This window comes from Thamnophis sirtalis, unplaced genomic scaffold (genome assembly GCF_051295495.1).
Source record: "Thamnophis sirtalis isolate CommonGarterSnake01/CBP01778 unplaced genomic scaffold, rThaSir2_p1.2 scaffold_6, whole genome shotgun sequence".
NCBI classification, from domain to species: Eukaryota; Metazoa; Chordata; class Lepidosauria; order Squamata; family Natricidae; genus Thamnophis; species Thamnophis sirtalis.
In genome coordinates, this window is record NW_028261386.1 from 115,810,328 (window position 1) to 115,835,666 (window position 25,339).

The window sequence follows — 25,339 nt, forward strand, 5'->3', positions numbered from 1 at the left end:
GGTCATTTTCAGCAGAATCAAAATATAGGTTAAATGTAATGAGAGGGGAAGGAAAAATATGTGTACATGTATACAAACATTTGAATATATATATATATATATATATATATATATATATATATATATATATATATATATATGTGTGTGTGTGTGTGTGTGGTTTTTTTTTTATTTGTGCTGATAAATAAATATAAACATAAATATATATATGTTTCTATATATATATATATATCTGTTTCTAATATAGCATAATTTAGTTTTTAAACTTCTAAAGGGATACATTATATATATATATATATATATATATATATATATATATATATATATATATATATATATATATATATATATTCAAATGTTTGTATACATGTAATACATATATATATTATTTATATATATATGTATTTATTATTTATCAGCACAAATAAAACACACACACACACACACACACACACACACACACACACATATATATATATATATATATATATATATATATATATGTATCCCTTTAGAAGTTTAAAAACTAAATTATGCTATATTAGAAACAGACTTTAGTAAGTCAAGTATTCTTCCTATTTTATATTATTACTAATAGATGCTTTTACTACGTATTCAGATAGTTATGAGGTGCACAAGAAAAATTATGCAATTGATTAACTACTGCTCAACAAAATATGAATTGTGGGGTAGCATTTACAGAGCATTCTCTCATGTCTAATTATTTTCAGGTGACAAGTTAATTCTCACTAACAGTCTTATCATTAGTCTAGGAAAAAATGTTCCTAGTGTGCAGTACTACTATTTTTTTTCCTGAAAAAGCGAAGTTGTTTCAAATGGTGGGTTAATCAAATCAAATGCTAGATATAACATGATAAAATTATTTTTTGTGCATGATAGAATTGACCAACTTGGACAAAGCAATGAAGTGTAACTTTAATACATTTATATACACTACTACAATATCACAGTTGTACAAATAATTTATGATTTCTCTTCCAAGAACAACTGTAGAAGATAAAAAGAAATTCCAGCATGTCAGATATAATAGAAAAATTCAAAAAGGCAACTCATTTTAAAGAATATCCTAATCTTGTCTGACAACAAACATTAGATTGTTTAGGTGTAAAATCTTCTAACATGCAATTTATAGTTTAACATGCAAAACTCTCAAATAGTTTTAGAGTTTTTAGCTACTGTCTCTTCCTCCATTGCATATGAATATGTACATCTAAGAAAGTAGGCATATTGCTTCAATCATAAATCCACATAAATTACAGTTGATGAACTTGCTACAATATTTAGAATGTTAATTCAAAAGAGTGATATTTATTTTAAGTTGCGAAAATGTTAAAAAACAAATTTACTGGATCAGTTGAAAAGTGAGTAAGCACTTGGTATTTATAGAAAAAATGCTTAGATAAGTAGGTGCAATGTGAAAGTGTTTGTATACTATATATGCATATAGATATTTAGATATAGATAGATGATAGAATGACAGACGATAGATATAATATCTATGAATAGGATTTCCTTCTGAGCAGGTATTCACAGAATTGCATTGTAAGGCTTGATTTAACACTATTATAGTTTTCCCTCCTTCTATTCAATCATGTCTTAATTTTTGGTGACTGGACAAATCCCTACAGTTTTCCTGGCAAGGTTGTTTAGAAATAGTTTGTCATTTCATCTTTCCTAGGGCTAAGGAAAAGTGACTAAAGTCACCCAGCTGGCTTTATACCCAAGTTGGAAATAAAACTCTCAGTTTTTAACCTGATGCTTTAACCACTGCGCTAAACTGTTTCTTATTACAAATATTACAGAATACCAAATACAAAGGCTGACTGACAGTATCAATACAAAACAAACAGATCATGTGACTACTTACCAACTGATGTTTCTAATCTAATTAATGGAATGGTTTTACAATATATTTATCCTCAACAATTTAGATGGTGTTAGTATAATATGGGAATAATTAACCAATTTGTAAAATGGAAGAAAATTACTAATCAAATATCTAAAAATGTTGCCAATAAACACAATATTTTGTATTTACCTTGCATTCAGAAATAACTATCCCTTTAGAATAAAGAATCAATGCTTGATACTTTAAAAAAAACAGAATTTTATAAGTGATCTTTTACAATAAATATTAATTTATTGTAATTTAATGGAAAAACATGTACTTAAAAAAAGTTTTGATCATTTGTAGTACTCTTTCATAGGATATCCCCATGCAAGTGGAAACAGCAACATTTTCTTTTTTCTTGGTTACTCACTTTTCACCTGTTTATTTGCTTCTCACCATCAATACAAAAAATCATAGCATTATTCCAAATACTTTATCCATACCATTAGTGACTTGGTGAATGATTATTTCAAGATGGTAGCGACTATATTTCAGATTATCCACTTTGCTCTCAAGCCAACATACTTCGAGGACTGATTATGATCTTCTGAAGGAGAGGAACTGTTTGATGCCCATATAAAATGATTTTGCTCAAAGTGTTCTGTAGCAGAAAAAGAAGCCTAAATCTTTAAACTGGAGTAATCCCAAACTCTGTTTCTTTCCATGAAGAAGGAAGTGCTATTTTCCACACAAAGGAGCAGAGTCCCTAAATCAATTCTGCAGTCTACTAATTTACTTTATACTGCACCCATAACATAAATTTTGGAATACAATTTTTTCCAGTGCTTAAATGAACAACTAAGCAAATGCAACAGAGGAAACTTTGGTTTTTTTCCCCTTTTGAATATTTTGTAAAGCAAGGTAAACAAAAACCAAAAATACTGCTTTATATTGCGCTTTTATCTATAATATAGAGATAATCACCTATTCTTGCTTAATTAGATACGTTCAAAAGATTTTTTCCCCCTTGGATTCAAATTTAATTACTATGCCTGGTTACTTCTGCACTATACTGTGTAGTTCTTTGCGTATGATTTCAAAAAGGCACTTTTTGAACATGCAAATGTGCAAATATACCACCTGCACACAACTCCTTAAAATGATAACATCATTTCCTAGGTCCACACAACTGACCCTCTGAGGCTACTTTCACACTACTGTTCACTCTAAAATATCATAATAGAATTGAATCTGAAGCATTGCAGAGTCCTATTATTTGAATAAATATTATACATTCTACTAAGAGAGACACTTGATTCAAAAATTGTGCAGAACAGGAGTATAGGAATGTATTTCAGGTATGAAATATCTAGTGATTAAAAATAGCCTTCCAGGAAAGTTGAGAGATTATGAAAAATGTTGCATTTTGAAAACTAAGGTCAATTTATGAGAATGTGTTTAAGAGAACAGAAGTTATTTCTAATGTAAAAAACACAAGCACATCCTTCGAACAATGCCTAACCTTTGGTTTCCCCTTTGCAAAAGTCATAATTCAATTACACATAACTTAATAAAGTATATTAATTTTCTTGATATGTTTATTTGTTAAGATTTTTACCTTGCCTTAATTTTTTTGGAAGTAACTCAAGGCAGAGAACATACCATATATTACTTCCTTCTCTTATTTTCCCCACAACAACCACCCTGTGAGGTGGGTTGGGCTGAGAGAAAGTGATTGTCCCAAGTCACCCAGTCAGTTTTCATGCTTAAGGTGAGACTAGGACTCACAATGTATTGCTTTCTAGACCAGCATCTTAACTACTATTCCAAACTGGCTCTCCATATAAACAGCATGGCTCCCTGTGTTCCTTGACATTAAAACAATGGCTACAGAAATAACCGTATTCAGGTCTTTTCCCGTGTAAGATTGAGAGTATCTTGGCAACATTTCGACAAGGGTCCACTCGCCATCTTCAGGCTGGTGCCTTCGGCTTCGTACTTGTGCGAGCAAAGTGTGATCAGAGCTGCCGTCTTTCTATAAATATTGGTGCGTGTGTGTGGAATGCTGGCTTTGTTGCTGTAAGTGGATTGGTTGGCTGTGTTGTAACATCTTGATTAGTTGATGGAGTTGATGTTTGCACATTAGTCGGCTGTTTCGTAACATCCTGTGTGGCTGAGGTACTGGCTGTGTGCCTATTGTTCTTTTATGTTGTAACAACCTGGGTAATGGGCTGCGTGATGACATCCTGAACTCTATTGTAGTGATCTCCTGAGTCCTGTGCTGCAACCTCCTGGGGAGTTGGCTGCGTTGCAACATCCTGAGCCTTTATGTTGTAACCTCCTGAGTTCTGTGATGCAATGTCCTGAGCAGATGGCTGAGGTGTAACATCCCGGGCTTTGGTTTGGCTCCGAGTTTGCGGTCTGGCCATGTGTTCTGTTCATGGCGTGTGTCATTTTACTTTGTGTGGGGGTCAGAGGGGAGTGCAGCAGTTGGTGATGCTGCCGTGGTTTGGCTTCTGGATGGTGGTTGCGTTTGGTCTATGGGATGGTTTTGGGTTTGAGTCGGGTGAGGGTGATTGGTGTCCTATGTTGTTCTTGTTTGTTGACTAGGGCGAGTTTCCAGATGTCTGGTAGGCAGGAGATATCATCACGTTTATTCATGTTGTGGGTTGTTTCTCTATTTCGATGGCTTCCATAATTGTTCTCTTTTTGAAGTGTTCAGTTTTGGAGATTAACCTGGTTCTTTCAAAATCAATTTAATGTCCTGTTGCTTTAAGGTGCTGGAAGAGGGAGGAAGTTTTTTCTTCTTTTCTAACTGTGTTCTTGTGTTCTTCGATGCGTGCATTTATTCTCCTATTAGTTTAGCCAACGTATGTGGCTGGGCAGATTTTGCATGGTATTTCATAGACTCCTTGATTTTCTAGCTGGATCTTGTCTTTGGGGTTTCTTAAGATGTTGGCTATTTTTTGGTCAGTGCAGAAGGCTGTCTTGATATTGTGTTTGTGGAGAATTTTGCTGATTTTATCTGTGGTGCCTTTAATGTAAGGGGGGAGGGTGATGCAGTTATCCTGTTCAGTGTCTTGGTTCTTAGGGGGTGTCTCCTTTTGGATTAGGTTGGTAATTGTGTTTCTTTGCACAATTGATTTCCGTTGGAAATTAATATGTTTGTGAGAGTGTGTAATTATTCAGGTGGTCTTTGTCGGCTAGGCATTTGGTTCTGAAGATGAAGGTCTTGGCTATGGAGTTGATCAGTGCAGGGTGGTGATGGGATTGTGCATTTAAGTAGCGGTTGATGTATGTTTTTTTCTGGTAGATGGTGTGTCCTAGGGAGCCATTGCTTTTTTTGTAGATTAGGACGTCCAGAATGGGAAGTTGGTTGTTAGCTTCTATTTCCATAGTAAATTGTATTTTGGGGTGTAGGCTGTTGAGATGTGTGAGGAAGTTGTCCAGTTTTTCCTTCCCGTGTGGCCAAATTACAAAAGTGTCATCTGCATATCGATCATGCTTTGCTGGCACAAGCACAAAGCCGAAGGCACCAGCCTGAAGATGGCAAGTGGGGCCTTGTCAAAATGTCACCAAGATACTCTAAATCTTACATGGGAAAAGACCCGAATACACCAAAACCTGCATACCTGTACCCGTGAAAATCTACGAAAACAAACTATATATATATATTATATATATATATATATATAAATCATGCTAGCACTTGCAACAGTTCAAAAGTCAAATGTACATTTTACGTTCAATTAGAATTACACCATGTAATTTTGTCTGAAATTAAGACAAATGACATAATTTTAGACAAAAAATACTATTTGAAAAAATACCTGGGGGTTTCAATATCTTTCCAATTATTAAAAATAATCCCTAGAAATAGATCAGTCCTGGACTTTCCATATGGTTTTTTTTTACATGTTGTAATATGCGACATTACTTCAATGTGATACACATTCTGCTCCATTACTATTATCTGGTCCTTTTGCATTCCCAGGAACATTCAGATGACCTTCTTCTTTCAGTTTTGTTAATCTGAAATCTTCTCTAATTTTTTCCAACACATCTGGCTTGAAAATAACATCCAAAGCAGTCATGGCTAAAGCTTTAGCTGTTCTCAAAGCATAGAACTGAGCTTCTTCTGATCCTAGGATAATCAGATCCACAAAAGATAGAAATTTCATTTCAGTACAGGAACTATGTAGTGTCATTTCAAATCTGAAGACATGTTTAAAAACACTTTCTTTTTTAAAAGATTGCAATCTCAATTCTACTAGAAATAGAGTCTAAAGAACAGTCTTCTCTTACAGATGCAGATGTATCTACCAATGTAAAATCCACATTATTCAACTAAAAATGTATTTATTAATACATTTGCATTGAATTGTATCCAGCATTTGTGAAAGGAACTCCACTCACAGGATGCTCTGGCTTGCATGAATGGCCAGGAGATTTGGGACAAATGTACGCATCTACTTGAACCCTTTAGTTGGCAAAAACCATCTTTCTCAGGTTCTTCCTTTGCTCCTCAACTTAGAAACCAAAATGTAACAAAGAGAATTGGCGTGGAAGTTTACCAATTCCACATACTCATTTTATGTCGTTTAGAGCCAGCTCTTGTGAAGCCAACAGTTCTTTTGCCAAGAGACTGAGAAGAAAATTAATCATTGTTATGCATAGAATATAACTATCAGTGCTTATGCAAATGTAGTCTGGATATAGGAACTTAGCATCAAAATTAGGCATTTATCTCTATCCCTTCCTTTAACATCCTGAAATACTGGCCTCATTGGAGAAGAAGGCTGCAGAGGTTAGTAAAGAGGCCATGCTTTTTTTGGTCTAGGAAGCCAACCATAGCTGGTTAGCTTCCTAGACCAAAAAATTGGTTTTGTTTTCATGTTTTCTTGTAGAGATGTGCATCCTTGTTTGCTTTAGATCCAAATACTGCATACCTCTTGTACTTACCACCCGTCTTGTTCTACCCCTCTCAAAAGGCACTAGCTGCTACAACAGAATAATGTGATCACTCAAACTTGACTCCATGTGCATTTCCCCACATTATTATGACAGGTTTTTTTTAAAAAATGTGAAAGATATACCCACTTTTAATTACTAACCTGCAGCTGTTGTATACTGCTCAGTATGGTTCAATGCATCAGAACCAATGTAAAAATAGGAGTGAATCCCAGGAACCACGTAACTAACATTTCCAAAGTCAGTAGAACCTAAACAGATAAATATACCAAACAGTCTGTAAGGTGGAATGTTTTGGAATATACCAAACAGTCTGTAAGGTGGAATGTTATTGTATGGGTTAGCAAATAAAGGATTATTAAAGGGTACATCAAATAAAAATATTCAGTTCCCTTATAGTTCCTCTTCCACACATTAAGTACTACGGTGGATTTTGTTATACGTGGAATGTTAGGATTACCAAGGTTTTGTCCCTCCATTTTAAGAACTTGAGAAACAGAAACAACAAGGAAACAAGCATCCTTATTAAAAATTGGCACTTCCAATCCCTCATTACTGAATGTATGGCCAGCCTATCATACAGTATAAGCAAACAGTGAAATTAAGTTTGATCATCTTGTCAATCAACATTAGGTAACACCTCCTTTGATAGAAAAAAACAGCTTCCAAATGTTTAGGATAACCAGTTATTTCTGCTTTTTATCTATTCTTGTTTTTTATTTTTTCCCATTTTTGTTGACTTTTTCTAGTTTAGGAATATCCTTGTCAGATCTCATTACAATCAGTGCATGTTTAGAAGGTCCCCACAGATTTTTGATAATACTGATGTCTTAGGACTATGTTTCTTGTAAAAATTTCATGGGAGGTTTCGGTGTATGTTTCAGTATTTCTGAAATATGCAACTACTTTCCAGCTTCTTTGCTAACTGTGGGATATTAGCTTTTAAGATATATACATAGTTAAACCCATTCTCAACTGCACAGTATTTTCTGGGTCACCGGCTACCATACATCCTCTAAGCAGAATAAAGCCGCACCCATGTTTAACAGATGCCAAAATGTTTCAAACTTATTGAGATTCTCTTTGGCATAATTTAGGAGATGAAAAATGTGATGAGGCCAGAAAAATGGTATCTTTTGACAATTCTCCCATGCAGTTAATTGTTGTATAAATAATATACTTCAATGAATGAGGCAACTAGCCTCATTCATAACTAAACTTTGCAGCAGAAAGTTTGCTGTGATCTGTGGATTTTCTTTGGCAGATCTGACTAGTTCGAGAAACAAAGATTATTTTTGTATTTCAGACTTCAAGGTTCCATGTAACTTTATTTTTCACAGTTTAAATTGCCAGCTAAAAGAGTTTAAAGGGTTTTTGTCTTGTTTTTTTTTAAAGCCTTTTTTGCTTCATTAAAGTAAACTATCTTCATTTTCAAATACTCAAAACAGCTGCTGAGTGACTTATAGTTGCTGAAAATAGAACAATAATCACCTGAGAGGTTAGATCAGTGATGGCGAACCTTTTTTGGCTCGCATGCCAAAAAAGGCAGGGGGAACGCAGGGGGGTCATGCGCAGGCGTGTTACATCCATAATGCTTTGTGCACGACCCCAGTGCGCATGCAGGCACAACCAGCACTCCCCCCCCCCCGTTTTTGGCGTGCTTTATTCACCCTCCCCAGGCTCCAGAGCCTTTATAGGAGCCTGGGGAGGGTGAAAACAGCCTCCCTTCCCTGGAGGCCCTCAAGAGGCTTCAGGAGCTTCCCTGAAGCCTCCGGTGCGCGAAAAACTGGCCCTATGGACTAACTGGAAGTTTGGGAACGGACTTCCACTTTGCTCATAAGGCCGGTTTTAGCCCTCCGGAGCCTTCAGGGAACCCTCCTTGAAGGCGAAAAATGGCCTCAAAATCTGACAGGGCAATGCCTCATGTGCCCTGACAAATGGCTCTGCATGCCACCTGTGGCATGTGTGCCATAAGGTTCGCCATCACGGGGTTAGATGGTCAATGTCCATTTTGAGCTTTAAAATTTATAATAAAAAAATATAAAATTAAATGGATGGATGCCAAAACTTTTATACTTGTCATGTTCACTTTTAAAAGATTTTGAATCTGAAAACAACGGCACATACCATATTTTTCGGAGTATAAGACGCACTGGCGTATAAGACGCACCAAGGTTTTGAAGAGGTAAATTTTTAAAAAAAAGTTTTTGTACTCTGCAGACCTCCCCAAAACACCTGTTTTTTGCAAAAACGGACTCGTTTTTTTTGTCAAAAAAAAGGGCATGCATAGCCTTTAGGATGGCTTATAGAGTGCTCCTGGGGGCTGGGATGGGGCAAAATTGAGCAAAAATGGCCTGTTTTTCACTCATTTCTTCCCTTCTCAGCCCCCAGGAGCACTCTGCAAGGCTCCTAAAGGGTATGTACAGCCATTTTGGTGAAGGGAGTGGGGTTTCAGGAGGCAAAAAATTCAGTGTATAAGATGCACCCAGATATCTTTTACTCCAAAAAATACGGTATATAAAGAATCCAAATTTGCAAAAAGATATTGATGCTATTTACCCTACAGAGGTTTATGTCTACTTCTATTCACTTATGTATTCATAGTATAGTTCTATTTGACCAAAGGGCCATGTCTAAAGAAGTTATATTCTTGAAGAATTGTTGGTGAAAGTGAAACAGGTGGCAAAATTAATTTGTTTATTGGAGAAAAATCAACAATTATATTTACTAATAACTGGATGCTCCTTATGGACTTTTTGCTGAAATAAAAAAGAAAAATGAAGTTGTGCTTTATGGCTTTGAATATTAGAAAAGATATTTTATGAAAAGAAAAAAAGGTTGAGGTATGATGATAGTAATATATATAAATATATTTGATCATTTAACTTTGTATTTCAAGGATCTTCAGCTTGTTTACAGAGAGTGATAGTGAATAGAGCATGGGTTGTTTATACAGGTGCTCTTCAGGAGCTTTATTGGCAGCTGGAGTGGAGTGAAAACAAAGCCTTGACTTGAAAGGTTATAAATGAACTTGCTTTAAATTTAATAAAAAGTTTTGAATGCTAGAGTGGCAGTGTTTACAAGTTGAAAGAATGGCGCAACCTGAAAAAGAAACCTTAACATTGCAAAAGATTATGTTTGAAATTCAAAAATTGTTAGAAGTAACAGAGAAAATTGAGAAGAGATTGGAGTACATAGATCGTAGAACAGTAAATTTGATGGAAAAATTGAGGATGTTCATCAAATGAAGAAAGTGGAGGTCAGAATTCTACAAACTGAAGGAAAAAGTAAACAAAGAGACAAGAAAATTGTTGATACAGACAGTGAACTGAGCGTGATTGGAAATGGAAAGAGTGGAATATGGAAAGGATAGATGGACTGGAACTCTATCCCAGATTTCAAAGTATAGAAGAAGAAAAGAGAGAAGAATTGATGGAACTAAGGAAATTTTGTCAGAAGCACTAGTGATAACTAAAGATAAGCTGATCGAAGAAGCAGGTGGAGGGTTTCAAGCTTATACAAGATATGCAATAAGCAATAAGTTGCGAAGAGAAGTCCATACAAAACCTACTAAGGAGATAACCAGAATACTAATGCCACAAATGGCAAGAGACATAAGACTGCACTATTACTGGAAAGACACAGGTTGATGTAATGAAAGCTTATTATAAAAAAATTAAGTAAAATTTAGTTAAATTTAGAGCATTATGTATAAAATGAAGTGATAATGGATATAGTTAAATAACTGATTGATAATGATAATAATGGATATATATATTGGTTTGATAAGAGGAAATTTGATATAAATTGCAAATGGTGACTACGAAAGGAGGTTTAGAAACTCTGTTATTAAATATAACCAATTTTTATTTAGAACATGTTATAAAGATGTAATGTTACTTGATGATATTGGGAAGAACTAATGGAATGCCATTATGTGGCTTTGCTTTAAATCTGGAATATTTTATATAAAAGGATGTAAAAACAATTTTAGTCAAATGAAGGTTGAGGTATGATGATAGTAATATATATAAATATATTTGATTTAAAATATATTATATGATATGAATTGTAGGTGATGACTGTGGAAGGGATGCACAGAGGTTTTTGTACACTTTCTACAACTTGTAATGGAAGATGGTTTTGTGTTTTTGTGTGTGTGTTTTTTGTCTGTTTGTGTTTATTCAAAAATAAAAAAAAATATTTATATAAAAAAAAATAAAAAGGGGTTATATACTTACCTGTTAACTCATTTAAATTGTCATCAGAAATGAAGTCTATGCCAAGCTTCTTGCCATTTTCTTTGTAAATTTTTTGTAGTGTCTTATTAGGAAGCACATTGTAGAAATCGGCTTCACTATCTTGTAATTCCACCTAGACATGAAAAAAAATATTTGGAAATATCAGGCCATAGGAAATAAAGAGCTTATTATTCAATCCTAGGCACATTTAACTCAGAAAACAACCCTAACATACTCAACAATAAAATTTAAATCTTTTACATATATACTTGAAATTAAACCATAGTTAATAAATTGGATTGATACTATAATAAACATATAAAAACTTACTGCATTGTTGGTAATTGATTAGGACTAATCCACCCTTTTTATACTTATAGGGATAAAAATTCTGATTGTGAGAATTGTGGTTCCTTCCAAAATTGCACCGGCTCTGGAATGGCATAACGCAGCCTCTGCTGCTCACAAAATGGCACCCACTCTGGGATGCAATGACGTGGTCTCTGTATAGGAAACCATGTGTCAAATTAGCTGTTTTTCTTTCCAAAAGTGATCTTCAGAGATTGAAGAAAGAAAATCAGCCAATTAGCCGCATGGTGCCATCACAGGAGGAGATACCATTTCGGAAGCAGCAGCAATTCTCAGATCACAAAAACTGCAGTCAAATTCAAAATTCTGCTTCCAGAATGGCACCATGTGGCTTCTGTATAGGAAGGACATGCACCATATTGGTTGGTTCTCCTTGGAAAAGGGGATCTTTAAGTGGAACAAGTGTGATGGGGAGAGGAGACCCAGTGATGTGGGACCCTGCCAGGTTGGAAGTAGGCCCTAGGGACCCAGTGGGGCAGGAAGGGGAGCAAGATAGGTAGATGGGGCGGGGGCAGCATCCCTGTGGCCAGTCATAAAGATTGTCAAGTGCCTGAATTGTATTCATGTGATGATGGAAGCAATGCAGTGGCCATAATTTTGGGTACAGTTTGTCAATCACATCATTCAGTGTCATCATAATTTTGAATGATCACTGAACAAATGTTCTAAGTCAAGTACTATCTGAATGTAGAATAATGGAAATTGTGGATATCAGTTAAATAACTGAGTTTGAGTTAATAATTTATGATTTTGCCAAAACAGATACAATTAATTATAGTAGTAGTTACAAAGCACTTTTTAGCCACCTCTTCCCTACATAGTACGGTAGTTTTGATCAGTACGTGAACTGTTCACAAATACCATTATACAAAAGGCAAATTTTACATTGCACTGCTATTCTTTCAACTCAAATAATCCATGTTTTTAAAAAAAACAGTTTATATTATTCTTCGGAAAAGTTATCCAGCAGTCTTACTTCACACCCAGTTGCTAGACCTGCAGCTTTAAAACAATTCCTTGCTTTCTCCTTTAAGGTAGAGAGTTCCCTTAAGGAAGGAGCACGCAAGTAAAATTCTAATTCAGTGTAAGAAGGGATGATATTAGGCTTCACACCTCCATTCTTTATTATTCCTGCAATGAAGAAGAAATAGTTTGAAATTAGTTTGGCACTTAAGTTTTCTGAGGCTTATTGCAAAACTGCTAAACAGAAAAGTCCTAACTTGATCCAAGGCTCTCTGCTTTGCCAGTAGATTAATGACAACTTACACTGAAGACACTCTGGCACTAAAGAAAAGCAATGGAAATCTGAAAATCAAAATCAGGAGTTTCCACTTTCTGCTGTATTCCTCTGTTGATTATTTGTTGCTCTTAAAATTGAAAAAAACACCGCTCATCCTATACCAAGCAGAGCCAAATAAGAAATCTCAAGCAAAATATATTTAGAGTATGTTAGGAAGAAATTAAGATAAAACCATTCTTTCGTATTTTAATCCTTAGGGCCTCAACTTTCGATTAAAACTGAGCAATTTAAAATGTCATATTTAGTTCAGCATTCATATCAATGCATTTTCAAATACATTTCCTTTTTTTCTGTTCAATATATATAATTATGCTATAAAGAAGAACAGTGCTAACATATTTTTGTATTGTACATTGTATTATCAGCCAAAACCTCTGAAGAACATCCATATTACACATCTACTGTAACCCCTGACTCTTTTCCAGGCCTGATCAGGTATGTACCATTGTGAAATGTGGTGTGTGTGTGTGTGTATGTGTATACACACGTACATATATAGATTTGTTTTTATTTGCTTAATTCTAACATACAGTATATCACAGAATTGAGTACACTCCCTCACGTTTTGTAAATATTTAAGTACATCTTTTCATGTGACAACACTGAAGTAATGACACTTGGCTACAATGTAAAGTATATATGTAAATGTGCTATCCCCTCAAAATAACAGGACACGTAGCCATTAATGTCACCACTGTTCCCCCCCCCCCCACCGCGCTTTCTTAATTTCAAGGGCTGGGGCTTCTGCCCAGCTGGGTATTGCATGAGAGAGTCCGAGCGAGTGCTGGGGCACACAAACATTTGCAGAGCACCAGAGTCAAGGAATGTAAGGTATGATGGTGGTGGCAGCCACGAGTCCTTTCTCTGCTCAGAAAGAGCTGGGGTGGAAACTCCACAGCCACTATGGAGAGATTTTAGAGGATCTGGATGGAGCATTGCAGCAATGTTCCCTTCAAAGCCATAAGGGTGATTTCATAGTGTTTCTGGTTATGTGCAGAGTAAGTTTCTCTAGGAGGACAGAAGGGATAATAATAGGAAGAGGAGGTCTTCCTGAGCCCACATTTCTTGACTGGAGTGTCATTAATGGCATTTTCTCCCCAGGCTCAGCACCCCTTTGCACCTGCACTCTGTTCTGGATCCACTTGCCACCTGCATGGATGAGACCAGGTTGGCAGTCTCTAGTCATGCTCCACAGGACCAAATCACCTGCTCTGCTAAGAAGGCAAAGAAAGAAGCTAAAAGGTGGTTGAGCCACTGAATCAAACCAGCCCTCCCCAGATGTGCTACGAGAGGCAACCCTTCTCACCCACTCCTGGCCAACACATCTGGCAGGTTGGAAGGAAGAGATCCCAATCCTTTCTGTGTATTTTCCCATCTTGTAGCCCCAAGAAAGTGAATCAGACAAGTGGGGGGGAAACCCACACAAGGCATTTTATTATCACAACAGGGTCTGTTAGTTAATTATTACAGTATTGTAAGTAATTAAATGATTGTCAGCACATTTGGTGTTGCTGACACAGGAGCTTATTTTTCTGATCTGCATCCCAGTTGCCAATTGTTCTTTGCCTTGTGCATATTTCATTGGAGGAAAGAAATAAAGAATAACCCTGAAGGAGGCTTTCCATTGTCATATCCCCTGCTGCCACTGCCATTGCTTCCATGTCAATCTCCAGGCCATTTGGAGTTCAGATCGTTTGGCCGGGGTGATGGTGGGTGAGAGGGAGGGAGCAAGTAGCAGCCAGGAGCTTCAGATTTGCCTTTCAGAGTTATTCTTTACTTTTTTTCTCCAACAAAATATGGTCACCGTACCCACCGGGCACCAAAGAGAACGGAGCAAAGGACAATTGGCAACTTGGATGCAGCTCAGACAAATAAGCTGCTGTGTCAGCAAAAAACAAAACGAGTGGACAAAATAATTGGAGGAGGTTGGCTGGAATAATCTTTTATTAATTGTAATAGCAATTAACATTTGCAAAGCTTTCTTGGGCATACAAAATGGGAAAACACACAGAAATGATTGGGACCTTGTTTCCTTCCAGCCTCCCAGATATGTTGGCTAGGGGTGCATGAGGAGGGTTGCCTCTCGCAGCACATCTGGGGAGGGCTGATTTGATCAGGATTGGGCAGCCTATAAATCTTATTAATAAATAATAAATAAATAAATTTAGTGGCTCAACCACCCTTTGGCTTCTTCTTTTGCCTTCTTGGCAGAGCAGGTGGTCCTGTGGAGCTTAGAGACTGCCAACCTGGTCTCATCCTGGATAATTTAGTTTCCTATATATAAAAATAAATATAAATAAATAAATAAATAAATAAATAAATAAATAAATAAATAAATAAATAAATAAATAAATAAATAAATCACACACACATATATAAAAAGATCCCATGGTACAGATATTCATAGGATAGTTAAACTGAAGCTATCAGAAATATCTGAAAAGACCAAGTATGTATTTTTGAGTCCTTGGGTAAGCAGTACCTGCTTCCCAATGTTTGAGATTATAATTCCATAATCATAGATTATCCATCATATTAAGGTTTACATGATATAAAAGCATAAAGATTACTTTGAGCCACACGTTCCTGAAATTAATATACAAAAGCATCTTGCTTTGTCAGCAGCCCATTAAATGATGAAATATTTAGAACTGCTTTTGCCAGGATTATGAAATTTCCCCAGCAATATGAAAATAAAAGAATGGAACAGTCCCATATCCAAACTGTTCCATACTTAAGATAGTTATATAGTAACAAATACTGCTGTAGAAATATCCTGGGAAATTGCTCATTTGAAGAGTCTGTAAAAACTAGAACAGTGAACAGTTAGTAGGCAATGCTGTGGACCAATTTCCATCACTATACCAATTTAAATTCCATTTATATAATGCTTGCTGAGGAGACGTGTGCCGACTTACTGAACATGTCCCTGCAGTTTTCTTGGCAACATTTTCAAAAGTGGTTTGCTACTATCTACTTCTTTAAGCTGTGAGAATGACTGGCCAAAGTAATCCAGCTAGTTTCCTGCATAAGGCAGCACTAAAACTCCTAGTTTTCTGATTTCTAGCCTAGTGCCTCTAATTACTACAACAGATTGAGTCTCTATATGTTGCTTAACATTTATATAATCATTCTCAATGCCATAACATGTTCATTTTAAAGACAGAAAGCTCCTTGAATTACAAACTGGCATACAGATGCCTTGTCTAGTTGAATGCTTTTCTTTTGATTTGTTTCAATGGTCAGAAGAAGCTAAATGCTTACTAGAAAGTTAATGTAATAAATACAACTTAAGCTTGGCTTCCTTTATTTTAAAATTATAGGAAAAATAATCTTCTATAGTCAGCCTAATAGCAACAATTCACCTCAACAACTCTATTATGATCAAGTTAACATAGTTCCAAAATGGACAGAAGAGGGGGGAAAAAACCAGTATCAGCACAGATTTGCACCTGGAAAAAGAAAGTTTCATAGCAATATTTACAGATTTCCTCGAAGTCCCCTATCAACTTCCATGTAATTTTGAGGAGGTGGATCACCTGGGGGATAAAACACACCATCACTTACTCTCTCCTGTAGTGTTAGTGAACTGTACAAATTACTGTTTGAAGGGAGCAATATATACATTGAGGTAAATTTAAAGTAATGATTTCTGCCTAAGACTTCAAAAGCTATGTCATTGCAACTTAAGAGAGTATGAAATGAAACCTTCACAAAGCAGAAACTGGGTGGATGAAATGCAGAAAAGAAACAATTATCCAGAAAAGGAGATACTTTGCCTCCCCCAATAAGTCACTAAATAAATGTTTTCTCTGGATCAAAATAGATGTCAAGACCCCTATGGAACACTTTTTAATCTACTATTTAAGATTTATTAATTCTCTTATTATATATGCTGCATTATTTTGAAAGGAAACCCCAACAACTGGAACTAAAATCCAAATATTTTATTAAACAGGATCGAATGGCATGGATATATGGTGATTAAAATAACCTAAGGACAATAATGGGAAAAACAAATTATTTATCTCTTTTACCAAGAATCTTTTGCTTTTTAGATAATTAGAGGTTTTTTATATATATTGTATTTAAGGAAACTATATGGATTTTGTTTAACTCGATTTTTCATTATTATTATTAAAAATGATACCAGCTTTAGGTATGCCATATATTGCACATAATAACTTTATTTTTAATGCAGCCACAATAATTATCTTTGGGATGCAAGATAATTCAGTTTCTTTCAAGAAATGTCCTTAAATTAAGCAGTTATAATAAAATTAATAATTTCACCATGATTATTTCTAAATGCATACATATGTATTTCCTTTATATGTCTAGAGAATGAATGCAAGTTCTTCCTTGGTCAAAGGTCATATTTAGTTTTGTAATATAACCAACTTCAGAATGTAGGATTAAAGCTACTTTTTTATTTTATTTACATTTCATTAAAATTAAGTATACTAATTTAATTTTATAATATGAAAATGTGGATTTAATGATTACGTAAAAGCTAATTTGATAGCATTAGCTGCTTCATATTTTCATATGAAAAGCAGTTCTTACCATTATGCATTTAATACCACATTGGAATAATTAAGACTAATAAACATAAGCAGCCGTTCATTTTGCATAACATTAACATGCCAGATAGAACACATTTGCTTAACCAGGGTCTGATATAACCTGCTGGACGTAAGAGTGAAGGAAGATCTCACCATGTACTCTCCATGTCGGTTTCATTTGCTGTCTTAAAAGGGACAGATTGTTGTATGCAAGCACTGCAGCATCTAATGCATTTAGTCCTTCCCAAGGGTAAGCAGCAGCATGAGAAGTTTTTCCATAGTATTTCACAGTCACACTAGGAAATAAAAGCCATCACTTGTTTTTAAAAAGTTTTGAAGGAAAGAAAATCCCTTTGGGTTCATTTCACGAACATAATTTTAAGGAGACAAGTGCATGCTACATTGTATAGCATTACTTCAAAGCTCTACAAAGATCTGAAACAGCAAATCAACACAAGGTTATGAACGGAAGGTGATACAGAGTTTCCATAGTCAATGCTAATCTGTGGCACTGCAAAACATTATTAGATCTATAGTACATACTTATTATTAGAGAACTTACATAGCACATAAAATTAAGCCTGGAGGAAATTAGTGAATTAGTACCTAAAACCTTTAGCAACACTTTGTAAAAAGAACATGTTAAACATGTATGAAGATAAAAACTTCCTGGAGTTTTATTAAAGGTTTTATCTTCTCTACTTGCTTCTTTCTACAGTAGTTTTGCTTGTACCAAGGCAGGATTTGTTTAATCCGTGGTTTATTGTTTAAGCCAGAGCCTATCTAAAAAATGAGCATAACAAATGTGCCTTCTTTGGTCATTCCACTGTTCTTGGCAAATCCAGTACAAAGCAAACCCAAATAAAACTCATTTGCTCTTCCTAGGTCAAGAAAATGAACAAATCTCATTATATGCTAACCTAGAAATCATTTCTAGACAGGAAAAAAATGTTTTACAGAACACAAACACATGCATTAGAAGTATAGTTATACAGATTAATTTCTCACAGTCATTGAATTAAAGAAATCTATCTGTCATAGAAGAGCTCCATAGAAGACCAAGTCACCTAAACCAATTACTAAGGCAAAATAAAGGGATAAGACAGCAGATGTTTCTTTTATGAAATGTACATGACTGGCAAATATATATTTTACTTCCTTTCCAAAGATAAAGTTGTATTTGACTTGAGCTTGACTATGGTTATGTCCCTGTAGTTCTTCTGGCAATGAAATGAAGGCTGTTTGCCACTGCTTTCCTATAGAATTTATTTTTCCCCTCCCTCACTTGCAGCCATTCTTCTTATTGGTGGTCTCTCATTTGAGCACTGAGTCAAACTCTAATCAGATTTTGTGAGATCAACCAATTGCCCAAATGTGGTCACCCATCTGTTTATTTTCAGATCTGTTAAGGCTAGAAAAGTAATATACTAAAATGACAGCACCAACAATGAAAAACATGATAAAATATAACATTTGACTAACAGGAACCGAATTACAAATGCAATCTTAAAAATAATGAGTGAAAAATGAGTATTTATAAAGAATTATGAAAAATTGTATCAAGAAACAGAATTCAGGAATGTTAAAATTGCAACCCTATTTTGCTAATTTAGAATTTATTGGCAAATATTTAAAACTTCTTAGAAACAGAAATCTTTCAGTAGCCACACCTTCATTGTAGAATAATCTTCACTAAGACATTAGGTAGGTCTCAACTGTTACAGTCTCCAGATATTCTTGATGAATTATTCTGAGGGCTCTATGGTGAGTGATAAAATGCCCATATGGACTGGTTTATTTAAATTTTATATATTTAAGTTCCAACTGTGAAGGTTTTATATCAAATCTTTGTATTACTCTTTATTACAGTAAGCCTGTGTCTCATAATTACAGTGGGGGAAATATAATAAACAGCTGGTAATTATTGCTAATTTTACTTTATCACAAACTTTCTAAAAATCATAGCATGAATACATGAAGCTAACTATAATTGTAGTTTGTTTTTGCTTTACATTCATGTTTGTCTTCTGAATTTAGGAAAAATTACATTTAAAACAATGCTATTTTGCTTATATATTTATAATTTAAAGTACTTAGCATGCTAGGGAATTCTGGTTCTACAAAGAATCATAAGCAAATGAATGTGCACTTCTTTCAAAACAGAGGAATTTTGGATTATATTTTTATTGACAACATTGAATATTATGCTTCACTTAATGCTAGATGCCTGCATTCATATTTTATTTGCAACTTGCACTCATATTTTATTTGTATACAAGTAACAACCAAGCACGACATATTTCTTAGCACAAATGCAAAATATGTGTGCATAGTTCATTGATGATATAATATGTGCGTCAGAGAGCATATGCCAGATCATTGAATGCTGGGAAAGATGAAAGGTAAGAGAAAAAAAAGGATGATCAGCATCAAGATGGATGAACTCAGTTACAGCAATGATGGGTACACTGAAGACCTGAAGACTTAAAGGTTCAGGTAAAGGACAAACCATGTAATGGGCCTTCATAAAAATGATGAGCACCAAAGCTCAAAGACAAAAAAGCAGAATGTTTAAGATTATCAAAGACATTTCGTAACATTGTTTTAGAAGCTACAAATAACCTATATAATCAATGTGCTACACATTAATTTTAAATTTAGGACTTTCAGTGTAAAAAATTTTAAATGATTTCCCCAAAATCATTTCCTAAATAAACTTTACAAACACAGCAGAATACTTTTCCAGAGCACAAAACAATTGTATAGGTTTGTGCTGCATTGTCGGCTTCTTAAATTTTCAGCATTGCCTCTATCAACCTTGCGAAGGATACTCCAGAACTTAATTTATTTAGGTCATGCCTGGGTTTAATTTATTAGCATCAAAAAGAATGAAATGGGGCATTAAGAACCAAAGATTCCATTTCTAGAACAAGTATTTGTTGATAAATTCAGCCTTTCAGTATCCATGAATCCTTATGCCTATTTATGCCTACAGATATATTTTTAATTAGAGTGAGCATGAAATGAAACACAGAAAACACGGGGAAAACACAGTAGTACTTTTGGTACTTTTTGCAATGTATTTTCTTGCCTACACACTACAACAATTAGTATTTAATAACTATAAAATATTGATCAACTGTTATATTTTGAGAAAAAAATCTTCAACTTCTATGTTAACCACAGGAAATCATCACTGCAAGTCTAAGTTATATCTAACAAAAGCATTGCTATTTGCTTCGTTTACGAAGTCCAAGAGAATTTTAGACTATGAAAAACCACCAGTTTACATAAAAACACATCTATGTTATTACACAATTTTTTCTTCTTCTATTCAATAAAGTTCAATTCTTGGAAGTCTCCTAGGCAAGTCCCTGCAGTTTTCTTTGCAAAGCTTTTCAAAAGTGGGTTGCCATTGCCTCCCTTTCAGGATTGAGAGAAAGTGACTAGCCCAAGAATAGCTGACTTTGTACCTAAAGCAGATTAAAACTCACTGTCTCCACATTTCTAGTCTGATGCTTTAACCACTACTCTAAATTATCTCTCATTACACTATTATAGATATATGAAAACCTTGTGACTTTCAGAGCCATATAAAATAAGCCATGTTCATTTTAAAGAATAAAACTGAAATGTGCATTGTTTTCACTGCACACATTGATTGTTGTTTTAACCATTCACTTGTGTCCAACTCTTAGCAATTTTATAGGGAAGGGTCAGACACAGCTTCTTTTAGTTGTTGGATGTTCATCTTTGTATCAGTTCTGGTATTATCAAGCCAACTTGTTCTTTGCTTGTCTCTTCTTCCTGTTCCACTAACCATTCCTAATATCATTGATTTCTCAATGATTCATGTCATTAATACCAGAGGTATTAGCAGAGGGCTAATTTATTGTTTGAAGACTTTCAGAAGCATGTTGAAATATTAAAAGAAGAAAGCTCCACTATATCCAAGCTAAAACAATCCCAAAACTGATTTGGGGGTATTAGAAGAGGCATAAAGAAAAATAAAAATAAATGTAAAATTAACATTGTTCCATATAAATTTGAGTTATGAGATATTGAATTCTGTATTATAGGTAAATATCAGATCCAATTTCCTGAACAGTTCTGTAATGAACGCCATAGCCCCAGTAGAAACAAATTCTTTAGAGAATCATGTGAAGAGGTATTATGAAATAAGAACTGCATTAAATAATTCAAGTGTTTTAAATACACTCAGCCTTATCTATAGAACCAATTATAATACAGCTACATGTCACAAGACAGAAGGTAGTCATCTGAAAATACTGAAAACAATAACATGATAAAAGAGGAGAAAGATGTACTTGTTGCAACGTCTATAACGATAAAGTTACATGAACTTTTAAAAAATGGTTGCTTAGTTTTTTTAAATAAAATATTTGACTACTGATAGCTACACATTCATAAAAAATTACAATGCAAAAATATTCAGATTAAATGAATACTGCATATTTCAGTTATATTTGATAACTGAATTCTCCTAATTTCCTACTATTTTACTTTAACTTTACATGTAATTTATTACCAAAGAAGTTACTGAAACGTCACAAAACAGAATGCCATTTCTGATAATATTTTCCTTACTTTACATTTATCTCAATAGTGCCAAGTACGGTATATTACCAAGCAAATTTGAACCAATAAGCAACTATGGAGCATTGTACATAAGCAGATAAGAAGGAAATTTCATAACACTGCTCTGGAATAACAAGAATGTGGGAGCCTTTAGTGTTTGCCACATGTTTAGGTAATATATAGCTGTGGAGTTTATAGAAAATCAGCGGAAGTATCACCAGAAATGCCTGCAAGGTTGCATATATGTGTATTTATTTATTTGTACCAATTTATTTGTACCTATTTCCTGTGTCCTTATTCATGTTTATTCTTATTCCTGTTATCTTGTACATGAGTGACAAACTAACTAAATAAAATAAAATAATAAGTATGTGTCAAAAAAGTCAATATTGCAGGCATGCCCTTACAATTAAAGCCCTACCTCTTTGTACAACTGGTGGAACATACGAAGAGGTGAGGGATTCAACTGTGCAGTTATATCCATTATTTTATTTTAGTTTTTACCTCTCCACAACTACAGAAGCCCCTGTAACAAGGTAATGGCTGCTCCATTTTCTAGTTGTTTACATTGGCCAATACTACTGGGCCTACCCCCCAGTTACACTGCTTAAAAATGAGAAAACAAGAAAAAAATCAAAAACAATACAGGCAAGTTATTACAGGTATCCTTAATTTATGACAATTGGGATTGGAACTTGCTTTATCAAGCAATGCATTTGTTAAGTGAGTTTCCCCCAATTTTATGACGTTTTTGGCACACTCCTTAAGTGAATCCTAGTTCCCCCACTGATTTCGGTTGTTGGAAGTCCACTGGGAAGGTTGCAAATAGTGATCACTTGACCATGGGACCTGTAGCTGTTGTAAACACATGCCATTTGCCAAGTATCAAATTTTGATCATGTGGCCATGTGGACTTTGACAGTTGTATGTGTGACGACTGGTTGTAAGTCACTTTTTTCAGAGCTGTATTTTGGAACAGGCATTAAATGAGTAGTAATAAGTCAAGGAATACCTGGAATAACCATTTCTTGTAGAAGCAGTTTCTGAAAATGCTTAGTCCTGCATTTACTAAAACAACACAGAACCCTGAGTAAGGTGTGGTTGCAAGAAATTGTTGCTTTTGCTAATCATAGATGTTGTTCCTTCCTCTTTGGAGGATTAAAAAGTGTGGGCATTCTGCCTCCTTCAAATACTAAGAGAGCAACACTGAATACTGAAGTGAGTTATTGAAAATGGAGGCAACTGTTATTTCTGACCATTGCTGCTTCCCTAATATAATATAGTAATGAGTACTAAGCAAGAGTAAGACCAAGGGCCATTTGAGTAAGACTCCTCAAATGTAGGACTACTGTAGGAGCAAGAATTCAGGAAAAGATGCTGTTGTTACAATTGTCAGTCAAAGGAACAAAAAATGTATTACCATTATCCTATCCATGCATTCATGTTAAAAATGGAAGTGGCTCTAAACCAATAAGAACTGAAACATTTTCCTCCCAAAGAGACCCTTTGGGATTTTATAAACCGAGCATAGAACCTCAACTTTTGCATAACACAGGCAAAATGAAGCAGAAGCTTATTGCTGAACTCCATAAATGTGTTGTACTGTGTTGTTCACGAACTGACACAAAGGATGAAAAAGGATTCCAAGCAGCCTTCAGAATCTAAAAGGGGATCAAAAGGCACAGGACCCTTTTTCGGGCACTCTCAGCAAAGCTTCCCCATTCCTCCATACTCACTCATGTTCTGCAATATCAGGTAAATAAGGTGCATCTTCTTGAGAGGGATGAGCCATAAAAACAACATCTAGACCATCAAAAGCCCCAGCTTTAATTAAGTCTATTTTGCCTCCTCCGTCTTCTTCAGCAGGGGTACCCAGCACTGTGACCTAAAACGAGAAGGTGACAAGACGTCAGGGTCTGGAAAAACAACAACAGAACATCGTGCCAGGGGAATCCTAGACAGAGAAAGCCTGTTTACAGGGATGCGTGTGCTCCTCTCTTCAACATAGCACTCAGACTGAAAATGTATAGCTTTCTACATTAAGATAAAGAAATTTACAAAACAACAACAGAGGGAAGGGAGATATGCTCAAAATTTAAAGTTAGCATTTTATAATCCCATGTGCTCCCTAGCATTAAAACCAAGGAGGGCTGCTAAGAGCACCAAGATGCCAACTCACTTAGACTGTGTTGTTTCACTGTGTCATTTATGTGGATATATGCTTGCTTGCTTATTTATTTAATCAGTCAGTCACAGTCAGTCAGTCATGTTTATGTAGCGTATATTGAAGGCGGTGAACGAAATTGCATTTTAACATCTGTCGATTAGATCATTTAAAGTGACAATAAAGTCATTCTGGGCTTCTCACCTTCACCGAGGGCGCCTGGCGAGGGAGGCCGGCGGGGCTCTGGCGAAGGCTTTCCAGAGCGCCCTTCAGGCCCAGCGCGGCGGCGGCTCCCACTTCGGCGATGAGGTTGTGTCCGCAGGCGTGCCCGATGGAGGGCAGGGCGTCGTACTCGCACAGGAAGCCCAGCCGAAGCGGCGGTGGCTGCGGGAGAGCCTGGCTGGCTTCGGCGGGAGAGCAGGACGCCCCGTCCCACTTCCAGTCTGCCCGGAAGGCCGTTTCTAACTTGTAACTGCGCTGCACCGACCAGGCGCCCGAAGAGGAGGAAACGGGCAGGCCGGCGAAGAAGCGCGTCAGGGCGGCGTGAGCCTGGTGCTCCTCGTAAGCCAGCTCCGGGTGGCTCCAGATCTCCCGGCTCAGCTCGCCCAGCCGCTGCGAAGACCCGTCGATGCATTCGGCCGCCCACCGCTTCCATTCGTCCAAGCGCATCTCCGAGGCGGACGACGCCTCCACTGCTTCGTTGGGTCTCATTGCAATGGTCGGACAAAAGGAAGGAAGGAGCGGAGAAAATAAAGGAGCAGCAGAGGGACTGTTCTCAGCTTTCCGAGGAGACGAATAATAATAATAATAACAATAACGCTGCAGTTAATTAAAAAAAATACGCCTGAAGAAGAACCAGCGCCCGCGAAACTCACCGAGCAGTCTGAAGTTCACGTTGCCCGAGAGGCATCTTATATATCCTCGTTTATTTCGCAACTCTTTCCCTGGAGCCTGCTGGGAATAGTAGTTTTTTTAAAAAAATTAATACTGTACAAGTATTTCTGAACTGGACTTCTGCCAGAATTGCGCCACCGGGTTGCTGAAGTATTGAAACTGTAAACAGTGTCAAAGAAAACATGATGTAACATTCTAAATGTGATGGATTGCAGCGTCATGCCTTTCAATCTATCTGTAGGGTTGCATTCTGACAGCTAGACTTGACACTGTCTTTCTATATATTTTTCAAACGCAAAGGTGTAATTTAAAAACAAATTTCTGAGCTACAGCTTGATCCATTGTAGCTTCACTAGTATTGTCAGAAATTTAAGCTACTTCTAG

The 25,339-nt window shown here is 35.8% G+C and overlaps 1 protein-coding gene across 1 annotated transcript; it reads right to left on the bottom strand.

Moving 5' to 3' along the window:
- Positions 1 to 920: 920 nt before the first annotated feature.
- On the bottom strand, positions 921 to 24,937 carry PM20D2 (peptidase M20 domain containing 2). Its single transcript, XM_087718763.1, has 7 exons — positions 24,266 to 24,937; positions 23,634 to 23,782; positions 17,452 to 17,594; positions 12,410 to 12,564; positions 11,065 to 11,197; positions 6,967 to 7,074; positions 921 to 5,996 (listed from the first exon to the last, which is right to left on the bottom strand). The coding sequence occupies exons 1-7, from the start codon at positions 24,770 to 24,772 to the stop codon at positions 5,791 to 5,793; spliced, it is 1,401 nt and encodes a 466-aa protein (XP_087574889.1). The 5' UTR covers positions 24,773 to 24,937; the 3' UTR covers positions 921 to 5,790.
- Positions 24,938 to 25,339: the final 402 nt, after the last annotated feature.

Excerpts from the sequence above, each read along its gene's own strand:
- PM20D2 (XM_087718763.1), bottom strand. The coding sequence starts at position 24,772 with ATGAGACCCAACGAAGCAGTGGAGGCGTCGTCCGCCTCGGAGATGCGC. Across the intron at positions 7,075-11,064 it reads CAATTTAAATGAGTTAACAG|GTTCTACTGACTTTGGAAAT; the intron begins GTAAGTATATAA and ends TTATCTGTTTAG. Across the intron at positions 5,997-6,966 it reads GCAGTATACAACAGCTGCAG|GATCAGAAGAAGCTCAGTTC; the intron begins GTTAGTAATTAA and ends TGATTATCCTAG.